Genomic DNA, 21,193 nt, shown 5'->3' with positions numbered 1-21,193 from the left:
GGCAACAAATTCCAGAGTTTAATTGTGCGTTGAGTAAAAAAGAACTTTCTCCGATTAGTTTTAAATGTGCCCCATGCTAACTTCATGGAGTGTCCCCTAGTCCTTCTACTATCCGAAAGAGTAAATAACCGATTCACATCTACCCGTTCTAGACCTCTCATGATTTTAAACACCTCTATCATATCCCCCCTCAGTCGTCTCTTCTCCAAGCTGAAAAGTCCTAACCTCTTTAGTCTTTCCTCATAGGGGAGTTGTTCCATTCCCCTTATCATTTTGGTAGCCCTTCTCTGTACCTTCTCCATCGCAATTATATCTTTTTTGAGATGCGGCGACCAGAATTGTACACAGTATTCAAGGTGCGGTCTCACCATGGAGCGATACAGAGGCATTATGACATTTTCCGTTTTATTCATCATTCCTTTTCTAATAATTCCCAACATTCTGTTTGCTTTTTTGACTGCCGCAGCACACTGAACCGACGATTTCAATGTGTTATCCACTTCACACATTTTTTCTCATACTTATCTGTTTCTCTTAGCTCTTTGGTTCTATTTCCCTTCCACCCCCACCATTAATGTAGAGAGCAGTGATGGAGCTGCATCCAAGTGAAATATCTAGCTTGATTAATTAGGGGTAGTAGGGGTAGTAACCGCCGCAATAAGCAAGCTACACCCATGCTTATTTGTTTTACCCAGAATATGTTATTCAGCCCTTATTGGTTGTTTTTCTTCTCCCCTGCCGTTGAAGCAGGGAGCTATGCTGGATATGCGTGTAGTATCAGTTTTTCTTCTCCCCTGCCGTTGAAGCAGAGAGCTATGCTGGATATGCGTGAAGTATCAGTTTTTCTTCTCCCCTGCCGTTGAAGCAGAGAGCTATGCTGGATATGTATTGAAAGTGAAATATCAGGCTTATTTGGTTTGGGGTAGTAACCGCCGTAACAAGCCAGCTACTCCCCGCTTTGTGAGTGCAAATCCTTTTTTCTTCTCCCCTGCCGTTGAAGCAGGGAGCTATGCTGGATATGCGTGAAGTATCAGTTTTTCTTCTCCCCTGCCGTTGAAGCAGAGAGCTATGCTGGATATGCGTGAAGTATCAGTTTTTCTTCTCCCCTGCCGTTGAAGCAGGGAGCTATGCTGGATATGCGTGAAGTATCAGTTTTTCTTCTCCCCTGCCGTTGAAGCAGAGAGCTATGCTGGATATGCGTGAAGTATCAGTTTTTCTTCTCCCCTGCCGTTGAAGCAGAGAGCTATGCTGGATATGTATTGAAAGTGAAATATCAGGCTTATTTGGTTTGGGGTAGTAACCGCCGTAACAAGCCAGCTACTCCCCGCTTTGTGAGTGCGAATCCTTTTTTCCACATTTCCTCTTGCTGTTGTAGCTTAGAGCGATGTTGGAGTCGCAGTAACCATGTGTATGTTTATTGAATAAGGGTATTATCTCCAGGCAGTAGCCCTCATTCCGGCGAGCCACCCACTCTTTATTGAAGGCCTCTTGATTTTATGGATCCACAGTGTTTATCCCACGCCCCTTTGAAGTCCTTCACAGTTCTGGTCTTCACCACTTCCTCCGGAAGGGCATTCCAGGCATTCACCACCCTCTCCGTGAAGAAATACTTCCTGACATTGGTTCTGAATCTTCCTCCCTGGAGCTTCAAATCGTGACCCCTGGTTCTGCTGATTTTTTTCCTACGGAAAAGGTTTGTCGTTGTCTTTGGATCATTAAAACCTTTCAAGTATCTGAAAGTCTGTATCATATCACCTCTGCTCCTCCTTTCCTCCAGGGTGTACATATTTAGATTCTTCAATCTCTCCTCATAAGTCATTTGATGAAGACCTTCCACCTTTTTGGTCGCCCTTCTCTGGACCGCCTCCATCTTGTCTCTGTCTCTTCGGAGATACAGTCTCCAGAACTGAACACAATACTCCAGGTGAGGTCTCACCAAGGACCTGTACAAGGGGATAATCACTTCCCTTTTCTTACTCGATATTCCTCTCTCTATGCAGCCCAGCATTCTTCTGGCTTTAGCTATCGCCTTGTCACATTGTTTCGCCGACTTCAGATCATTAGACACCATCACCCCAAGGTCTCTCTCCTGCTCCGTGCACATCAGCCTTTCTCCCCCCATCGAATACAGTTCATTCGGATTTCCACTCCCCATATGCATGACTCTGCACTTCTTGGCATTGAATGTCAGCTGCCATATCTTTGACCACTCTTCCATCTTCCTTAAATCCCGTCTCATTCTCTCCACTCCTTCCGGCGTGTCCACTCTGTTGCAGATCTTAGTGTCATCCGCAAAGAGACATACCTTACCTTCTATCCCTTCCGCAATGTCGCTCACAAAGATATTGAAAAGGACCGGTCCCAACACCGATCCCTGCGGTACACCGCTTAAAACAGCTCTCTCTTCAGAGAGAGTTCCATTTACCATCACACATTGTCTTCTGTCCGTCAACCAGTTTGCAATCCAGGCCACCACCTCGGCACTCACTCCTAAGCTTCTCATTTTATTCACCAGTCTCCTGTGCGGGACAGTGTCAAAAGCTTTGCTGAAGTCCAAGTAGATGACATCGAGTGCTCTTCCTTGATCCAATTCCTTGGTTACCCAGTCAAAACAGTCAATCAGATTTGTCTGACAGGATCTTCCAATGGTGAATCCATGCTGCCTCTGGTCCAGCAATTCTCCCGACTGTAGATAGTTCACTATTCTCTCTTTCAACAGTGACTCCATCACTTTTCCCACCACCGAAGTGAGGCTAACCGGTCTGTAGTTACCAGCCTCTTCTCTGTTCCCACTCTTGTGAAGCGGGACCACCACCGCTCTCCTCCAATCATTCGGCACCACTCCCGTTTCTAGGGATCTATTGAACAGGTCACACAGCGGACCCGCCAGCACATCTCTGAGCTCCCTCAGTATTCTGGGATGAACTTCATCAGGCCCCATGGCTTTGTCCACTTTCAGTTTCACCAGCTCTTCCCATACATTTTCTACTGTAAATGGAGTTACATCTACTCCATTCCCCTCCAGTTTCTTGTTAACTAGTGACGGTCCTTCTCCGGGGTCCTCTTTAGTAAACACAGAACTGAAGTATTCAATTAATATTTCTGCCATTTCTTCGTCTCTCTCCACCTTTCAATTTCACTATACCACTTTGAACTTTTCTCTTTTCACTGTTGTATCTGAAAAATGTTTTGTTACCACTTTTTACCTCTTTGGCAAGCCTCTCTTCCATCTGACTTTTTGCCATCTTGATTAATTTCTTCGTCTCCCTCAGTTCTACCAGATATTCTTCTTTGTGCACCTCCTTTTGGGATCTTTTATATTTCTGGAGTTTTAATCTTCTCTTGGTGGTGAGATTGACTTTGTCTGCCTGGGTGTCGAACTGGACTCCCAGGTATTCCAGTGACTGGGAAGGCTGTAGGCAACTCTTGCTCAGGTTGACTACCCATCCCAAGCTTTCCAGAAGGGCGATCACTCTGTTGGTTGCCCGATGGCTGTCCTCTCGGGATTTCGCCCTGATCAGCCAATCGTCTAGGTAGGGATGGACAAGGATTCCTTCCCGTCTGAGCGCTGCTGCTACCACTACAATCACCTTGGTGAAGGTCCGCGGCGCCGTGGCTAACCTGAAGGGCAAAGCCCGGAATTGGAAGTGTCGTCCCAGAACCTTGAAGTGTAGGTAACGCTGATGATCCTGATGGATTGGGATATGCAGGTAGGCTTCTGACAAGTGTAAGGCCATGAGGAACTCCCCTGGCTGTACTGCAGTCTTGACTGAGCGCAGAGTTTCCATGCAAAACCTCGGGACCCTTAAGTATCGGTTGACTGACTTGAGGTCTAATACGGGCCGGAAAGTGCCCTCTTTCTTGGGCACCATGAAATAAATGGAATAGTGCCCAGAATCCATTTCCCATGCAGGTACTGGGATTATGGCTTTCAAGGACAGGAGCCTTGCCAGGGTAACTTCTAATGCCGCCTTCTTGTGGATTGGACACGGAGAATCCACAAACCTGTCCGGAGGGGTGTGATGGAAGTCCAGATAATAGCCCTCTCGGATGATGGCGAAGACCCACAAGTCCGACGAAATCTCGACCCATCTGGGGTAGAAGAGGGTTAACCTGCCCCCTATGGCTCCGTCCCCCGGATGGATCGGCTGATTCTCATTGTGAGGCGCGGCCGGGACCTGAACCCGAGCCGGCTCCCCTCTTGCACTGCTTGGTCCGAAAGGACTGGTTCCTGGCCTGAGGACGAGGTGCCTGGTAGCGACACCTATAGGGGGTGAAGCGTTGGGAGCTTCTACCTCTGGAGGGCCTCGGAAAGATGCGCTGGTTCCTCTTGGACCTGTCTTCCGGAAGTCGAGGTACTGGAGAGGCGCCCCATGTGCTGGCCAGTTTCTCTAGGTCGCTGCCGAACAGGAGAGAACCCTTGAATGGCATTCTAGTGAGACGTGTCTTAGAAGGAGCATCGGCTGACCAATTCCGAATCCAGAGCTGCCTCCTGGCTGCTACTGAGGATGAGACCCCCTTGGCTGTTGTATGGACTAGGTCGGAGGCGGCATCCGTAAGGAACGAGAGAGCTGACTCCATGTCCGCTGCTGGAGCATTGTTCTGGACCTGTGACAAACAGGAACGCGTCACCACTGTGCAGCAGGTTGCGATTCGTAGAGACAGAGCTGCCACCTCAAAGGTTTGCTTCAGGATGACGTCCAGGCGTCGGTCATGAGCCTCCTTGAGGGCCGCCCCCCCTCCACTGGAATGGTAGTGCGCCTGACCACAGCGCTAACCAAGGCGTCCACCTTAGGGCACACCAGCATATCCTTGATTGCCGGGTCCAGGGGGTACATGCCGGACAGGGCCCGACCCCCTTTGAACGAGGCCTCCGGCGCATTCCACTCCAAATCTATCAGCTGTTGCGCCGCTTGCAGGAAGAGGAAATGGCGGGCTGTGGGATGAAGGCCCTCCAGCAGGGGGTTCTGCGTAGATGCCTCCATGGTGCTGGGGCCTGGAATAGCCAACTCCGTCAGGCACTGAGAGACCAGGTCGGAGAGATCGTCCTTGGGAAAGAACCGCCTCATAGTTCGATATGGCTCTATCCCCGAGGGAAGTTCCCCCTCCTCGGGGGGTTCGGACTCGTCCTCCGAGATATCAGGGTCCGCATGAGCCGGACTGCCCGGAGGCTGGTGCTCACGATAAGGGCGAGAAGGTCCGGGGGCAGGGTCAGCCGGAGCAGCAGCGGGTCCAGGACGGGAAGCCGACTGCATCTGTACAAAGGCGTGGATCCCCTTAAATAAGTCCACCCAGGAAATGGACGTGGTCTCCAGCCATCGGGGTACCAGGTCCCCCGGGATTCCTGGCTGTTTGAGACGGCCCGCTAGATCTGGGGTGGCCCCTGGGAACTGTCGGTAAACCTCGGCTGAGACTGGTCCTGGCCCGAGGCTCCCACTGCCTCCTCACATTGGGCACAAAGGGTGTCTGGCTCCTCGCTCTGCGTGGCTCTAAGCTGGCACGCTGAGCACAGGCCAAGAGCTTTCACGCCGGAATCAGGAGGTGCCGCCTCTAGAGACGCCAGGGCGTTTAAGTGTTCCATGGCGCCGGCGCTTATGCTGTCAGCAATATGCGCTCAAGAATAATATGAGCCCAAGAACAATATGCACTCAATAATATGCGTTCAGCAATATACGCTAAATAATAAACAGTATGCGCTCAATAATATGCGTTCAGCAATATACGCTAAATAATAAACAGTATGTGCTCAATAATATGCGTACAGCAATATGCGCTCAATAATATACAATATGCGCTCAATCACATACGCTTAGCAATATATATGCTGCGTTGTGCGCCTAGCCACAGGCGCCTATCCGTGTGCGCCTATCTGTGGGCGCTCAATACCTGAACCAGGCAGACAAAATGGCGACCTCCACGGCGTGCCGCATGCAGGCAACGCCGCCGATCCTCGTACCTCGGAGACAAAAAAGTAAGAGATGTACGCCTTACCTGATCCTCGGCGCTTCCCGGCTGTAACCCGGGCGGTCTCCGACTGCGGGGGGAGAGGGGAAATACCTTCACCGCCGCACTCGAGGAATTGCACCCGCTGCCTCTAAGCCGCCGAACTCGTCTCGCTCGGGGCTAAGTCCACGCCGGGACCGAGGCGCCTCTCAGCCAGGCCCGAGCCCTTCTCGCTCGGGGGCTAGATCCCTGCTGCGATTCGGCCACCGGACCGAGGCCTAAAACCTCCGAGGGACCACGGAAATCACCTCGGGAAACTCGACTGGGGGAGGGACCCGAGGGTATCACCGCAGGAGTGCGGGGCTCGTCGTCTGAGAAATTTGGAAAGTATAAAGTAGTATTGGAAAACACGCTCAGCGAGCGTGCAGGCGCTCCAAACTGCTTTGGAGACGGAAATTACTGAGTTGCTTCACTTCCTGTGGGGGTATATGTACCCGTGCTGACATCAGATCCGTCTCCAACTGCTAGCACGAGCACACTATACCCACTTGTTCTGAGTCCATCTGCTACATGCTAGGAAATAGACTGTTAGCCACAGCAGGAACCCAAGTGACTAGTGCTAAAACCAGGTGAGCTGAACTAGAATTTTATGTGTAACTGGACTTTGGTAGTGCTTGGTTTGATTACCCCTCACTATACAACTGATTATACTGATGGGTGGAGTCCTGTGTTTTCTTTGAAAAATACACAGGAATTTTTAAAAATGACTATCAAAATATTATCACAACACAACAGACAAAGTAAGAGCCTACAGAAATAAGGTTACTATCTAGAGGACATTTTTTTTTATGGTAATATTGTTCATCCACATAAGACAGAAGCAGACCAGGAGAATTAAGCAATATCTATTGGAAAAAAATAAACCTGCCCACCACAAGAACAGATTCTAAACAGCAGAGATAAAGCAAACTATATTGGGAAAAAACAGAATAAAGTTATATTAAATTAGGACCTGATTTTAAAAAGCATTTACTAGAGTAAAACTGGGTTTTACTCAAGTAATTTCACTTTACTCGCACAAGTGGTCTTTTGAAAATTGCTACAATATATGCCACTGAATTGTCCATAGGATTTACTCGCGTACGTGCACTTCATGTGAGTAAATTACTTTTGAAAATTGCTACACTAGTAGTTACATTTATGTGCATAAATCCTTTTGAAAATTACCCCCAAAAGGCTCTAGTAGTAAACATGCATGAAATATCATGACAGCATTACTTGTTATTGTTTTTAATGACATATTCAATGGTCATAATATTGTTTTTCAGAACATTTCCTTCTGATCAATTCTATTAGTGTTTTCATCTGATAAACATAAGTAGAGGATCCGAACCACTGCAGAAATTATCAAATATTTTGGTATCTTGCATTATTTCCTAGAAAAAATAAACATACCTGTTGATATCAGGCCAAGAGCGAGGCCTCTGCGTTTCTCAAAATACTGACAGGTCACTGTCACTGTCGCTGTATATAATAAGCCACATCCCAGGCCTAACAAAATATAGGAAATTTGTAATATGACATTAGTTTAAAAAAAACATTCTACTACTTTAATTATATTTATCTCTATTTCTTTAAAGGTCCAAGTACTAGTATCCCTTTGTTGGCAAACACACAGACGGGTGCACTAAAGGGTTCCCCCTACCCCACCTCCCATTTTCAGCCTACAGGAAAAAAATTTAGTGCATCCATTCCATAATTTGGAATCAAAGGACATATCTTGGGAGTAGTAAATACCAAAAATACCACAAACAAAGACATTTACTAACTATTGGAAACTCCTGTTCTTCTTTCTTAGAAAACTTTCATTTGTATAAAATTAGAAACCTTACTGAAAGTCACACATTTACAATATGAAAAACAAAAGTGAAAACAAATGTAATGAGGCGTTCTGCAAAAAGATGAGATATAAATCTCAGACAATATACCAATATTTGTATCAACAGACTGATTATATCTGGCCTAAATTTTCAAAGAAAAGCAGTTTATATGCCCAGATGAGATTTTATTCTTTTAGAATTACGCATATTCAAAATGTGACAGATCAGCTATGTGCCTAAACCCCATTTGAATATCAAGCAATTGTATAGCTAAGTTTTGGATATTGGGAGGGCCATATTCAAAAGCCATTTAGATGGATAGCAGGGATTTGAGAACTGGGTAACTATTAAAACAGGTGGTAGGGGGGTGTTCAGGGTATGGGGTGAAATTGAAAAATGATTGACATCGGTAACAGGGTTGGCGGCCTGGGCCATGTAATGATATTAGAGGGCTTTGTGGGGGGTGGAAGATGCAATGCCAACGGGGTCTCATCCCTATTTTGAAGAAGGGAAGAAGCAAAATGGGCCACAGGCCCATTTACATATGTAGTAGTGTTGTTCCATTTTACATATCGCTACTTAACTGGAAATCTTTGAAGATATCCAGTTAATTATCCAGCCACATGAGGCCAGATAACTTCAAAATCTAACCAGCTATATACAAACTTAGCCAATTAGGTTTTAAAATTATCTGACTGCATGTAGCTGGATAACTTTAGGCTAATATATTCAGCGGGACAATTATCCCATTGAATATACAGGACAAGTTTTTCAGCTAACTTTAGCCAGATAACTTGTCCATTAACTTGTCTACTGAATATAGACCTCCTAATATTATAATTCTTAGGCACTAAATAAATGTGGCCCTAGTGATTTCCAGATGCCTAAAATGTTAGATATTTTGAAAATGTTACAATTTAAGTCAAAAGTGAGCAGCTTCAATGTTAAGGGCCTGAATTTAAAAAGGATTTATATTCATAAAACATGGTTTTACACACATAAATGGGCTTTTAGAGAGGGTAATTTTCAGTGGTCTACGTAGGACTGACGTTTGTGTGTATAAAGTAAGCAGAACCCAGCATAGCATACATGAACACAATTTTACATTAACTCATAGGTGCAAATATATGCTAGTAGATTTACACATAAACTTTCAAAAACTGAAAAATATATGCATACATAGCTTTCCCATCCCAAATCCTGTTACGATTCCCGCCCAGCCCCGCGGTATCCTCCAAGCCAGCCCCGCAGTATCCCCCGGCGGCTCCCCGCGCTTTCAGGGCTGCAGATCGGCCCACGAGGGAGTCGCCGCCAAACTCCTGCGCTTCCTCCTTCAGCCCTGCCTCCTAGGCGCAGGAGGCTGTAACTTAAAGGGACCTCGGCGGGAAAGGCAGCCCGGCCCTCCGGAGTGACGTCAGATGCTGGCAACATTTAAACCACCACCAGCCTTTCAGTCCTCGCCTTGCAACGAGGTTCGCTCTTATAAGTCTTGCTAGTTGCTGTCTTTACCTATTCCTGCCTTTTTCCTTCTCCAGCCCTTCCTTGCCTGCTCCCGGCTCCTGACTTTGGCTCGTCTTCAGTCTCCACTGCCTGCCACCTTCCCCAACTCTTGGTTTGTCCCACTTCCTACTTGTCTGTTGCCTGATGTCTTCTGGACTGCTCCGTCCAGGAGACCTTGCCTAAGTCCAAGCGGCTCGGGTCCTCACAGGCTCCTCCTGGGGGGACCTCAGGCTTCCAGTGGTGAAGTTCCAGTTGGTCTCCTGGTTCCAGTCACTCATCCGCTTCGTAACTTCTGGACTACTCTTCAGGTACTCGCCTTCTGGAGACCACACATATGTCCAAGCGGCTCAGATTCTCAAGGGCTCCTCCCGGGGGGATCTCGAGCTTCCAGTGATGAAGATGTGGTGGGTCTCCTGACTTGAACCGCCTCCCGGCTACGACCTCCACTGTGGGCCTTCTCACGGTGCGCCTTCATCATCTTTAGCCGGCTCAAGGGACTGCGAACTCAACAAATCCATCAACTAGAATACCTTTTTCAAGTGCGCACAAAAGTATATGTGAAATAGCTTATGCACATAATTTTACATGCACAACTCCCTTCTTCTTCTGGGCAATTTTCGAAAGCCCATTTATGCATATAAAAACACATTTTGGGGTAGATTTTCAGAAGTATGCGCGGGGGAACATGTGCGCATGCTACCCGGCGCGCACACATGTACGCCCGATTTTATAACATGCGCGCAGGTACGTGCATCTTATAAAGTTGGGGGTCAGCGCGCAGAAGGGGGTGCACAATAGTGTACCTTGCACGTGCCAAGCCCACACCAAGCTGCGCTGCCTTCCCCCGTTCCCTTCCCCCCATCCCACCCCTGCCCTTTCCCCCTACCTTTTTCTTTTTTTTCTTTTCATTTCAAAACTTACTTCAGCCCTGTGCTGGAAGCGTCTGACCCTGCCCTACCCCCCCGGACCACCCCACCCCCTTCCCACCCCTTTTTGCAAGCCCTGGGACTTACATGCATACCGGGGCTTTACGCGCATCGCTGGGCCTTTTGAAACTAGGACTAGCGTGCGTAACTCCTCTGGACTTACACGCGTAACCTTTTGAAAATCCAGCCCTTTATGTGCATAATTCCTTTTGAAAATCAGGTCTAAAATTGCTAGGGGAGGGGGATTATGTACAGAAGTGATTTCATGTATATTTTTATGCTATGCATACTAGAAAGAGGTGCTCTGGGGGTAGAGTTGGGTGCGACTAAACCATTTATGCACATATTTCAGATTTTTGAAAGCATGTGCATAAATCTACTTGCACACATTGATACCTGCTAATGAGCACATGTAAATGTGTATGCACGTATGCTACTCTGGGTTCCATGCAAACCAGGTCATTTTCAAAGCGGTCTTATGCATATAAATCCACTTTGAAAATTTGGGCTAAAACCTGTGAGTACTTTGTACTTTGATAAAAATAAAAGACAGTTTGTTTTGGAATTGACTGAACAATAAACTTCCTTTTTCCTTTTGTGCTAATTTTAAAGTGCTTTGAAGTCATACTTTAGATATCCAGCAATATTCTAAGTAGGTATCTTACAGTAGAATATCTAAGTAATCAAATTTTCAGATGATACAAAATTATTCAGAGTAGTTAAATCATAAGCGGATTGTGATAAATTGCAGAAGGACCTTGCAAAACTGTGCAATCAAATGGCAGCTGAAATATAATGTGGACAAGTGCAAGGTGTTGCATATAGAGAAAAATAACCCATGCTCTAGTTACACAATGTTAGGTTCCATATTAGAAGTTACCACCCAGGAAAAAGATCTGAGAGTCAGAATGGATAATACATTTAAATTGTTGGCTCAGTGTGCTCAGGCAGTCAAAAAAGCAAACAGAAATGTTAGGAATTATTAGGAAGGGAATGGTGAATAAAACGGAAAACGTCATAATGCCTCTGTATTGCTCCATGGTGAGACCAGACCTTGAGTACTGTGTACAATTCTGGTCACTGCATCTCAGAAAAGATATAGTTGCACTGGAGAAGGTACAGAGAAGGGCTACCAAAATGATAAAAGGGATGGAACAGCTCCCCTATGAGGAAAGGTTAAAGATGTTAGAGCTGTTCAGCTTGGACAAGAGACGGCTGAGGGGGGATATGATAGAGGTCTTTAAAATCATGAGAGGTCTAGAACGGGTAGATGTGAATTGGTTATTTACTCTTTCGGATAACAGAAGGGCTAGTTAGCACTCCATGAAGTTAGCAGGTAGCACATTTAAAACTAATTGGAGAAAATTATTTTTCACTCAATGCACAATTAAGTTCTGGAATTTGATGCTAGAGGATGTGGTTAGGGCAGTTAGTATAGCTAGGTTTAGAAAAGCTTTGGATAAGATCTTGGAGATCCATTAACTGCTATTAATCAATTTGACTTTGGTCTGACCCAGTATGGCAATTTCTTATGTTCAAGTGTAATAAATGACTGATGCTATAAACTCAAATGGAATTTCAGGAGCAGGACCATTAATTAATTAAACATTCATCTCTAGGAAAATATGCATATACATGGTTAACTAACAAATATTAAACATCAACAATAAATTATAATCATTTCTAAAGTAGGTGTCTCTTGTGTGTGTTGAAATGATCTCAAATACATAGCACTCAGTATTGTGACAACTGAAGAAAAGCAAATGTAAAAATCATGATAATAATTGAACTGGCATACTGCCTGCATTTTGAAGAGATAGAATGATTCCTAAAAGCTCCTATCCAGGTGATTGAGTTGCTTACAAAAACAGTCTATGGAAATCTTGTTTATTTATTTATTTATCTGATTTATGTTCTGCCTTTCAGGCACTTCAAAGTGGATTACATTCAGGTACTGTAGGTATTTCCTTATCCACAGAAGGCTTTCAATCTTAGGGACTCATTCACAAAGCCATATTAGACTATTTATTGCATGGTAAATGGCTTAATACAGGGATAACGTGAGGTATTTCAAATACCTCATGTTAATCTGGCCCTGGCACTGTGCATATTTAAATGAACTGATTAGCATCAATTTGCATGCCAATCAGCTCATAAGTATGCTAAATTATGCAAATTGAATAATGCAGATTGCTAAAGAAATCAGAAGCCGTGTTATTTGATTTGAAGTTGCTAAAACTCAAGAGATGTTGCTAACTTTCCATGGGAGCATCAGGATGTTAACGCGCATCCCGATGCTTCTGGGACACTTTCTTAAATGGGACAATGACCCTCAGTAAGCTCCCCCTTGAAAGCAGTCAAAAATCCCAGGGCCCCTCCCCACCTGGTTCCACCTTGGAGGCAGCCATTGTTAAAAAATAATTTAAAAAATGTTTAAAACTGTGCATCAGGCCCCACCCTTCAATCAAAGAATCCAGGCCCTGGAGGACAGTATCCCCAGCCCCTGGATCCCTCTTTACTCACAAATGAGTCCCTGGTGGTCCATTGGGGGCCTGGATTGCTTCCTAGGCTTCAAGCCTGGTGGCAACCATTTTTCAAAATGGAGTTGCCTGATTCTTTGTCCCATCAGATAGTTTAGAAATGGGAAACGTTGAAGACTACAGTGACTCTACCCAAGAGTGATCATCCTGCCTAGATCACTCTAAGAGCAGAGGAAAAACATCCTCAAAGTCACAAAAAGAACCCCAGACCAACATCTAAAGATCTGCAGGTTTCCCTCTCTACAGCTGATATGAGGGTTCATGCATCAACCACCAGAAAAAAACTGAATGGAAATCATGTTCATGGGAGGAAAGCTAGAAAAAAAAAAAAACACTGCTCACTAAAAAAAAATATTGATACCAGCCTTTGGTTTGCCAAAGTGCATCTGGATAAGCCATAAAACGTCTGAAATAATGTTCTCTGGACAGATGTCATAAATTTGTTTTAGTCACAATAACAAATGTTTTGTTTGGTCTTCTAGAAAAGTCATACTAAGTAGATTGCAACAAACACTGGCTTCCAAAGTAAAAATTTCATCCCAACTTTCAAGCATGTCAGTGGAGGTTTCATGGTGTGAGGCTGCTTTGCTGCATCAGGACCCGGAACCATGAATTGCTTTATATCAAAAAATTCTAGAGGAGAATGTCATCCCATCCATTAGCTGAAGCTGAGCTGAAAGTGGGACAATGGCTCTAAACACTGAAGTAAATTTGCTACAGAAATGCTGAACAAGAGATTTCATGTTTTGGATTGGCCAAGTCAAAATCCAGACTTAAACCCTAGTGAAATGTTGTGGCAAGCCCAAAATTGAGCTGTTCATGCAAGGAAGCCCTCAAATGTCAGAGAACTGAAACACTTCTCTATGGAAGAATGGGAAAAAATTCCTTAAGAGCAATATGAGAAATGTATCAAAAGTTACAGGAAAATTATATTTGACGTTATTGCTGCTCAAGTAGGTAAAACCAATTACTGAACGAAGAGTTCACATAATTTTTTTTCTAGGATATTTACTGTTGAATCATTTTGTTGACTAAATAATCAAAATATATCCTTTTAGTCTGAGCTAATTCAATGGGGTTACCTTTTTCTCTTATCAGGATTCAGATTAGGATTTAATCATGCTTTGAACATAAGAAATTGCCATATTTGGTCAGATCAAGGGTCCATCAAGCCCAGGATCCTGTTTCCAACAGTGGCCAATCCAGGCTACAAGTACCCTAAAACTAAGTATATCCCACGCTACTGATGCCAGTAATAGCAGTGGCTATTCCCTAATTCAACTTGATTAGTAGCAGGTAATGGACATCTCCTCCAAGAACTTATCAAAACCTTTTTAAAACCCAGCTACACTAACTGCACTAATCACAACCCCTGGTAACAAATTGCAGAGTTTAATTGTGCATTGAGTGAAAAAGAATTTTCTCCAATTAGTTTTAAATGTGCTACATGCTAACTTCATGGAGTGCCCCCTAGTCCTTCTATTATTCGAAAGAGTAAATAACCGATTTACATTTACCCATTCTAGACCTCTCATGATTTTAAAGACCTCTATCATATCCCCTCTGAATCTTCTCTTCTCCAAGCTGAATAGCCCTAACCTCTTTAGTCTTTCCTCATAGGAGAACTGTTCCATCCCCTTTAACATTTTGGTCACCCTTCTCTGTACCTTCTCCATTGCAACTATATCCTTCTTGAGATGCAGCGACCAGAACAGAACACAATATTCAAGGTGCGGTCTCACCATGGAGCGATACAGAGATTTTATGACATCCTCCGTTTTATTCACCATTCCCTTCCTAATAATTCCTAACATTCTGTTTGCTTTTTTGACTGCCACTACACACTGAGCTGACAATTTCAAAGTATTATCCACTATGACGCCTAGATCTCTTTCCTGGGTGGTAGCTCCTAATATGGAACCTAACATCTGTAACTACAGCATGGGTTATTTTCCCTATATACATCACCTTGCTTTTATCCACATTAAATTTCATCTGCCATTTGGATGCCCAAGTTTCTAGTCTCACAAGGTCCTCCTGCAATTTATCACAAACCGCTTGTAATTTAACCACTCTGAATAATTTTGTATCATCTGCAAATCTGATTACCTCACTCGTTGTATTCCTTTCCAGATCATTTAAAAATATATTGAAAAGCATGGGTCCCAGTACAGATCCTTGAGGCACTCTACTGTATACCCTTCTCCACTGAGAAAATTATCCATTTAATCCTACTCCTGTCTTTTCGCCAGTTTGTAATCCACGAAAGGACATCGCCACCTATCCCATGACTTTTTACTTTTCCTAGAAGCCTCTCATGAGGAACTTTGTCAAATGTCTTCTGAAAATCCAAAGACACTACATCTACTGGTTCACCTTTATCTACATGTTTATTAACTCCTTCAAAAAAGTGAAGCAGATTTGTGAGGCAAGACTTGCCTTGGGTAAAGCCATGCTGATTTTGTTCCATTAAACAATGTCTTTCTATATGTTCTGTGATTTTGATATTTAGAACATTTTCCACTATTTTTCCTGGCACTGAAGTCAGGCTAACTGGTTTGTAGTTTCCTATATCGCCCCTGGAATCCTTTTTAAATATTGGGGTTACATTAGCCACCCTCCAGTCTTCAGATACAATGGATGATTTTATGATAAGTTACAAATCTTTACTAAAAGAACTGAAATTTCATTTTTTAGTTCCTTCAGAACCCTGGGGTGTATATCATCCGGTCTAGGTGATTTACTACTCTTCAGTTTGTCAGTAAGGCCTACCACATCTTCTAGGTTCACCGTGATTTGGTTCAATCCATCTGAATCATTACCCATGAAAACCTTCTCTGGAACGAGTATCTCCCCAACATCCTCTTCAGTAAATACCAATGCAAAGAAATGGTTTAATCTTTCCACGATGGACTTATCTGCTCTAAGTGCCCCTTTAACTCCTCAATCATCTAATGGTCCAACTGACTCCCTTGCAGGCTTTCTGCTTTGGATATATTTTAAAACATTTTTACTGTGAGTTTGAGCTTCTATGGCAAACTTCTTTTCAAATTCTCTCTTAACCTGTCTTATCAATGTCTTACATTTAACTTGCCAGCGCTTATGCTTTATCCTATTTTCTTCTGTTGGATCCTTCTTCCAATTTTTGAATGAAGATCTTTTGGCTAAAATAGCCTCTTTCACTTCATCTTTTAACCTCAACCCCCTTCCTGTCATTAATTCAAATTTGATCATATTATGATCACTATTGCCAAGCGGCCCCACCACCGTAACCTCTCTCACCAAATCATGTGTTCCACTAAGAATTAGATCTAAAATTGCTCCCTCTCTTGTCGGTTCCAGAACCAATTGTTCCATAAAACTGTCATTTATTCCATCCAGGAACTTTATCTCTCTAGCATGTCCTGATATTACATTTCCCCAGTCAATTCTGGGGTTATTGAAATGTCCCATTATTACGGCATTACCAATTTGGTTAGCTTTCCTAATTTCTCTTAGCACAAGGGATTTCTACCCATAAAGATTTGATTGTACATTTAGTCTCATGCAGGATTTTTATCCTGTTGGACTCTATGCCATCCTGGACATAAAGCGCCACCTCGCCTCACAGATGCTCCTCTCTCTCACTGCGATATAATTTGTACCCCGGTATATTAATGTCCCATTGATTATCCTCCTTCCACCATGTCTCTGAGATGCCAATTAATTTTATGACATCATTCACTGCTATATATTCTAATTCTCCCATCTTTCTTCTGGCATTAGCATACAAACATTTCAAAGTGTGTTTTTTGTTTGTATTTTCATTCTGTTTTCTAATTGATAGGGATAAATTGGAATCTTTTAGCTCAAGTGAGTTTTTAATTACAGGCACTTGGATTTTACTTTTCTTATTAATGGAACCTCACTGTTGGGAAGCCCTAATTCTAATGCATCATTAGTATCCTTTGAAGATACCTCCCTCCGAACCATGCACTTCTGAGTGACTGTCGGCTTTCTCCTTTGATCTAGTTTAAAAGCTGCTCTATCTCCTTTTTAAAGGTTAGCGCCAGCAACTTGGTTCCAACCTGGTTAAGGTGGAGCCCAACCCTTCGGAAAAGACACCCCATTCTGCAAAAGGTTCCCCAGTTCCTTACAAAACTGAATCCCTCTTCCTTGCACCATCGTCTCATCCACGCATTGAGATTCCAGAGCTCTGCCTGCCTCTGGGGTCCTGTGTGTGGAACAGGGAGCATTTCAGAGAATGCTACCCTGGAGGTTCTGGATTTCAGCTAAACCACAGACAGGTAGATATTCAAAGGTGAATGTTTAGATAAGTTAGTCAGTTAAGACTTAGCTTGTTTTTGAAAAAGAGATATTCAACAGCATGGCTATGCTGCTGAATATCCCCGAAAAAAATCGCTAGTTGGATGGATGTGTATCTTCCGGTTAACGTCAGACCTGTTATTGGGCGGATCTAACTTATCTGTTTAATTTAACTGGATAAGTCTGAATATCAGCACTTATCTGGCTAAGTTAACTGGACAAGTAACTCCTCCCCAAAATGCCCATTTCCCACCCAGCATGTAGCCAGATAAGTATAAGTACTTACTACTTTCCAGATAAGTGGCAGCTGCTGAATGCAGCCAAATAAGTCTTTACTTACAGTATCTGGCTAAGTGGCGCTGGATATAAATCTCTGAGCGTTTTCTCAGCACTGTATGTTACAGGTGACAAATTGGTTAATGCCTGTTGTTTCATCTATGGTTATTTGAAGAAAACCCATGTCGCAGAAAAGCAAAAGCCCAGGCAAAGTAACTTTCAAATCACTAGGTAGTCCACTTACACAGAGCCTCTTAATCTCTTGTAGAGATGTTAAATGTTTTGCTTGTCAGATCTGTAAGTAACAAATGGTAAATGTTTACAAAAGGAAATTTAAAAACCTGCTTCTGGTTTAGTGTCTCCTTCTCTCTCTTTCTTTCCAGATTTGACTAAGAAGCTACAGATCTAAAAACTTTAGAGTGGTATGTTAGAGTTTGTAAAAATGCAACTTAAACTGAGAAAACTGCAACCAGATTACTCCAAGAAAAAAACTAAATTTCTATACAGACACTTAGGGTATGTACTTATCCAATGTACTAACCCAGGGTATTTATCATGAATTAGCGGCCATTTGTGCACAATTTTGCTCGAATGTTTATGAGCTCTGAGCTCATTAGCAACTGAATCAAAATTATGAGAGACCTTTTCATGCATAGTCACAGCAAGGAACATCACGCATTTCTGGCTATGTCAAAACACGAACCTGGTTCAGTAAATGGTGGTTCATGCAAACTGTTGCAGGATTTAAAGAGGCCTTGTGACTCTATGAGGTACTCGCGCCTCCTCCAAGTACATTGGAAATTACCTGGTGGTCATAGTGACACCCCCACTCCTACCACTTTATCCTTGTGGGCTCTAAATGTAAAATCCTAATCCCTTTTAGAAGACCCGACCCTTTACTCCCCCAAATCATACAAAATCTCAATTAGAAGTTTACTTTCTCACCTCCCCGTGCTCCAGCAAGCTTACCCCACTGAAGTGGTGGTATTCTGGGGGCAGAAGCAATCCTCACTCACTCCTGTCTTGTTGGTACCTGGTTCCAAAACGGCGCATTTTTACTTGTTTGTGGGCATTTTGTGAAAACCTTTTGCGTAAAAACACATTTTGCACAAAAATGTTGTTACTTAGTACATCGTCCTCTAAGACTTTTCTCCCATTCTCAGCCTATGGGAAAATAAAACTTTGTGAATCCTTAGTTTAGGATTATACACTCAAAAGTCATATTCAAAAGATTTGTGTAGATATAATTAGCTTTTGCCCACATAAATATGACACTTTAACCATATCCCTCCTTTATCCAGGTATCTTTATTCACGCAAAATTTTTGAGCAAATGCTCCTGGAGAAAAAGGGGATGTTGCTGGAGGCACGGTGAGGGTAGGCTAACATATTTAGCTCAATAATGCCATACTGAGCGGTATGTGGATAAATTTGTGTAGACACCTTGGTCCAAACAAATAGCAGGCCTAAAGTTATCCAGACAACTTTATCCAAATAACATTACCCAAATATTTAATGGGACACTTATTCAGATAAGTTCCACAGAATATCCGGATAAAGTTATGTGGATAATATACCCGCTCAGCGAGTTTTAGCATATGAATCTCTGAACATATATTATTCAGAGAAAGGGCATGTGTCTAAAAGATTTCTATTTTTTGGACATCTAGCAGTATGTTTGTCTTAATTAAACTATGGAGTAGGGACTGATTCTCATGTGCATTTATACAGCGTTGCCTACATCCAATAGTATTATAGAAATGATAAGTAGTAATAGGTATCTAAGAGGCTATTTTACTCACCAAGCTTAAATTAAGAACATAGGGTAGTAGCTGAATAGTGCATCCAAGAAATTCTTATTGCTTAAACATAGTTTTTAGATACCACTGTGATGTTAAATTCATTGTAAAATATTCTTTTCAAATACTGAAGCAATACAACGCTAAACTAACACTTTAAAAATTTTAGTGCAGTTTACAAATATGTCTTAAAGCTATATGTGATTTTGGCTTTTGGTAGCAAAGCTGATGAAAGGGAACCAGACGCACTATAAAAGAATGAATTTGTAACCATGAATGGTTACATGAATAATCCATGAATAATCCATATAGCCTGGTATTCAGGAAGTGATGAACAAAATATTAGGGATGTGAATCGTTTTTGAACGATTAAAATTATCGTCAGATAATTTTAAAATCGTCCAAAATCGTTAGAGTGCACGATACAATACAAATGCCCCCGATTTATCGTCAGGGGCATTTGTATTGTATCGTTAAATAGGGGGCGGGAAAACCAGCACACCAAAAAAACCCTAACACCCACCCCAAACCTTTAAGACAAACCCCCACCCTCCCGAACCCCCCCCAAAATGTTTTAAATGACCTGGGGTCCAGTGGGAGGGTCCCGGCGTGATCCCGGCGCGATGTCCCGCTCCTGCTGTGAAGAGAAATGGCGCCTGTGGCCCTTTGCCCTTATCATGTGACAGGGCAAAGGTAGCGCCGGCGCCATTTTGATTCCTAGCTCCCGACGTCACGCGTCCAGGAGATTGCTCCCGGACCCCCGCTGGACCCCCAGGGACTTTTGGCCAGCTTGGGGGGGGCCTCCTTACCCCCACAAGACTTGCCAAAAGTCCAGCGGGGGTCCGGGAGCGACCTCCTGCACGCGGGCCGTATTGCCAATCTTCAAAATGGCGCCGGCGCTACCTTTGCCCTCACTATGTCATACGGGCGTCGTGAGGGCAAAGGTAGCACCGGCGCCATTTTGAAGATTGGCAATACGGCCCGCGTGCAGGAGGTCGCTCCCAGACCCCCGCTGGACTTTTGGCAAGTCTTGTGGGGGTCAGGAGGCCCCCCCCCCAAGCTGGCCAAAAGTCCCTGGGGGTCCAGTGGGGTCCGGGAGCGATCTCCTGGACGAGTGACGTCGGGAGCTAGGAATCAAAATGGCGCCGGCGCTACCTTTGCCCTGTCACATGATAAGGGCAAAGAGCCACCGGCGCCATTTCTCTTCACAGCAGCCGTGGCCAGAGAGCGGGACATCGCGCCGGGATTGCGCCGGGACCCTCCCACTGGACCCCAGGTCATTTAAAACATTTTGGGGGGGTTCGGGAGGGTGGGGGTTTGTTTTAAAGGTTCGGGGTGGGCGTTAGGGTTTTTTTGGTGTGGCCAGAGAGCGGGACATCGCGCCGGGACCCTCCCACTGGACCCCAGGTCATTTAAAACATTTTGGGGGGGTTCGGGAGGGTGGGGGTTTGTTTTAAAGGTTCGGGGTGGGTTTTAGGGTTTTTTTGGTGTGCCGGTTTTCCCGCCCTCCCCCGATTTATGATTTTTAACTATTTCTAAACAAAACAAAACACGACGATCCGATTTCCCTCCCCCCCAGCCAAAATCGATCGTTAAGACGATCGATCACACGATTCACACCCTTACGAAATATACTTCAGGATGTTTAGATAATCTAGAATTTCAAAAGTTTACAGTGTTGTCTTTTTCAGAGAAAAAGAAAATTATAAAATCTGGAAATCACTGCTGGTTTATAACTGTAATAGCAGGAAAACTTAAGTTTACAGCCTGAAGAATCTCAGCTTCATGTGGGCTTTCTGGAAAGATGAGGTTTGAAGAGAACAGTCATTAGATAAAACAAGCACATACATTTATAATGCAGCTATATCCTAAAGTAAACAACAACCTTCTGCAAACACACACATTAAAGGCCTTTTATTTTTTTGTGGCCGCTCAGGTATAGAGTCTGTGACAAGAAATAGGAAATAGCACAGTTTGAGATTCATCAGCACAGTTCAATTTAATGTATAAACAAAGTCAATTTTA

At 43.8% G+C, this 21,193-nt stretch overlaps 1 protein-coding gene across 3 annotated transcripts in view; it reads right to left on the bottom strand.

The window, feature by feature from the left end:
- SLC16A9 (solute carrier family 16 member 9) overlaps positions 1–21,193 on the bottom strand; it is a 140,848-nt gene that overhangs the window by 23,707 nt on the left and 95,948 nt on the right. For 2 of the 3 annotated variants that reach the window (XM_029609758.1, XM_029609759.1), the window contains exon 4: positions 7,399–7,494. The exons of the other annotated variant lie outside the window; for it this stretch is intronic. In XM_029609758.1, the coding sequence (XP_029465618.1) occupies positions 7,399–7,494 (96 nt within the window). The remainder of the gene's footprint in view (positions 1–7,398; positions 7,495–21,193) is intronic. 3 annotated transcript variants of the gene reach the window in all.

The sequence above is a fragment of the Rhinatrema bivittatum genome, chromosome 7 (assembly GCF_901001135.1).
Source record: "Rhinatrema bivittatum chromosome 7, aRhiBiv1.1, whole genome shotgun sequence".
NCBI lineage: Eukaryota > Metazoa > Chordata > Amphibia > Gymnophiona > Rhinatrematidae > Rhinatrema > Rhinatrema bivittatum.
Note: the sequence above shows the minus strand (reverse complement) of the source record. Positions and strands in the feature narration are given on the sequence as shown.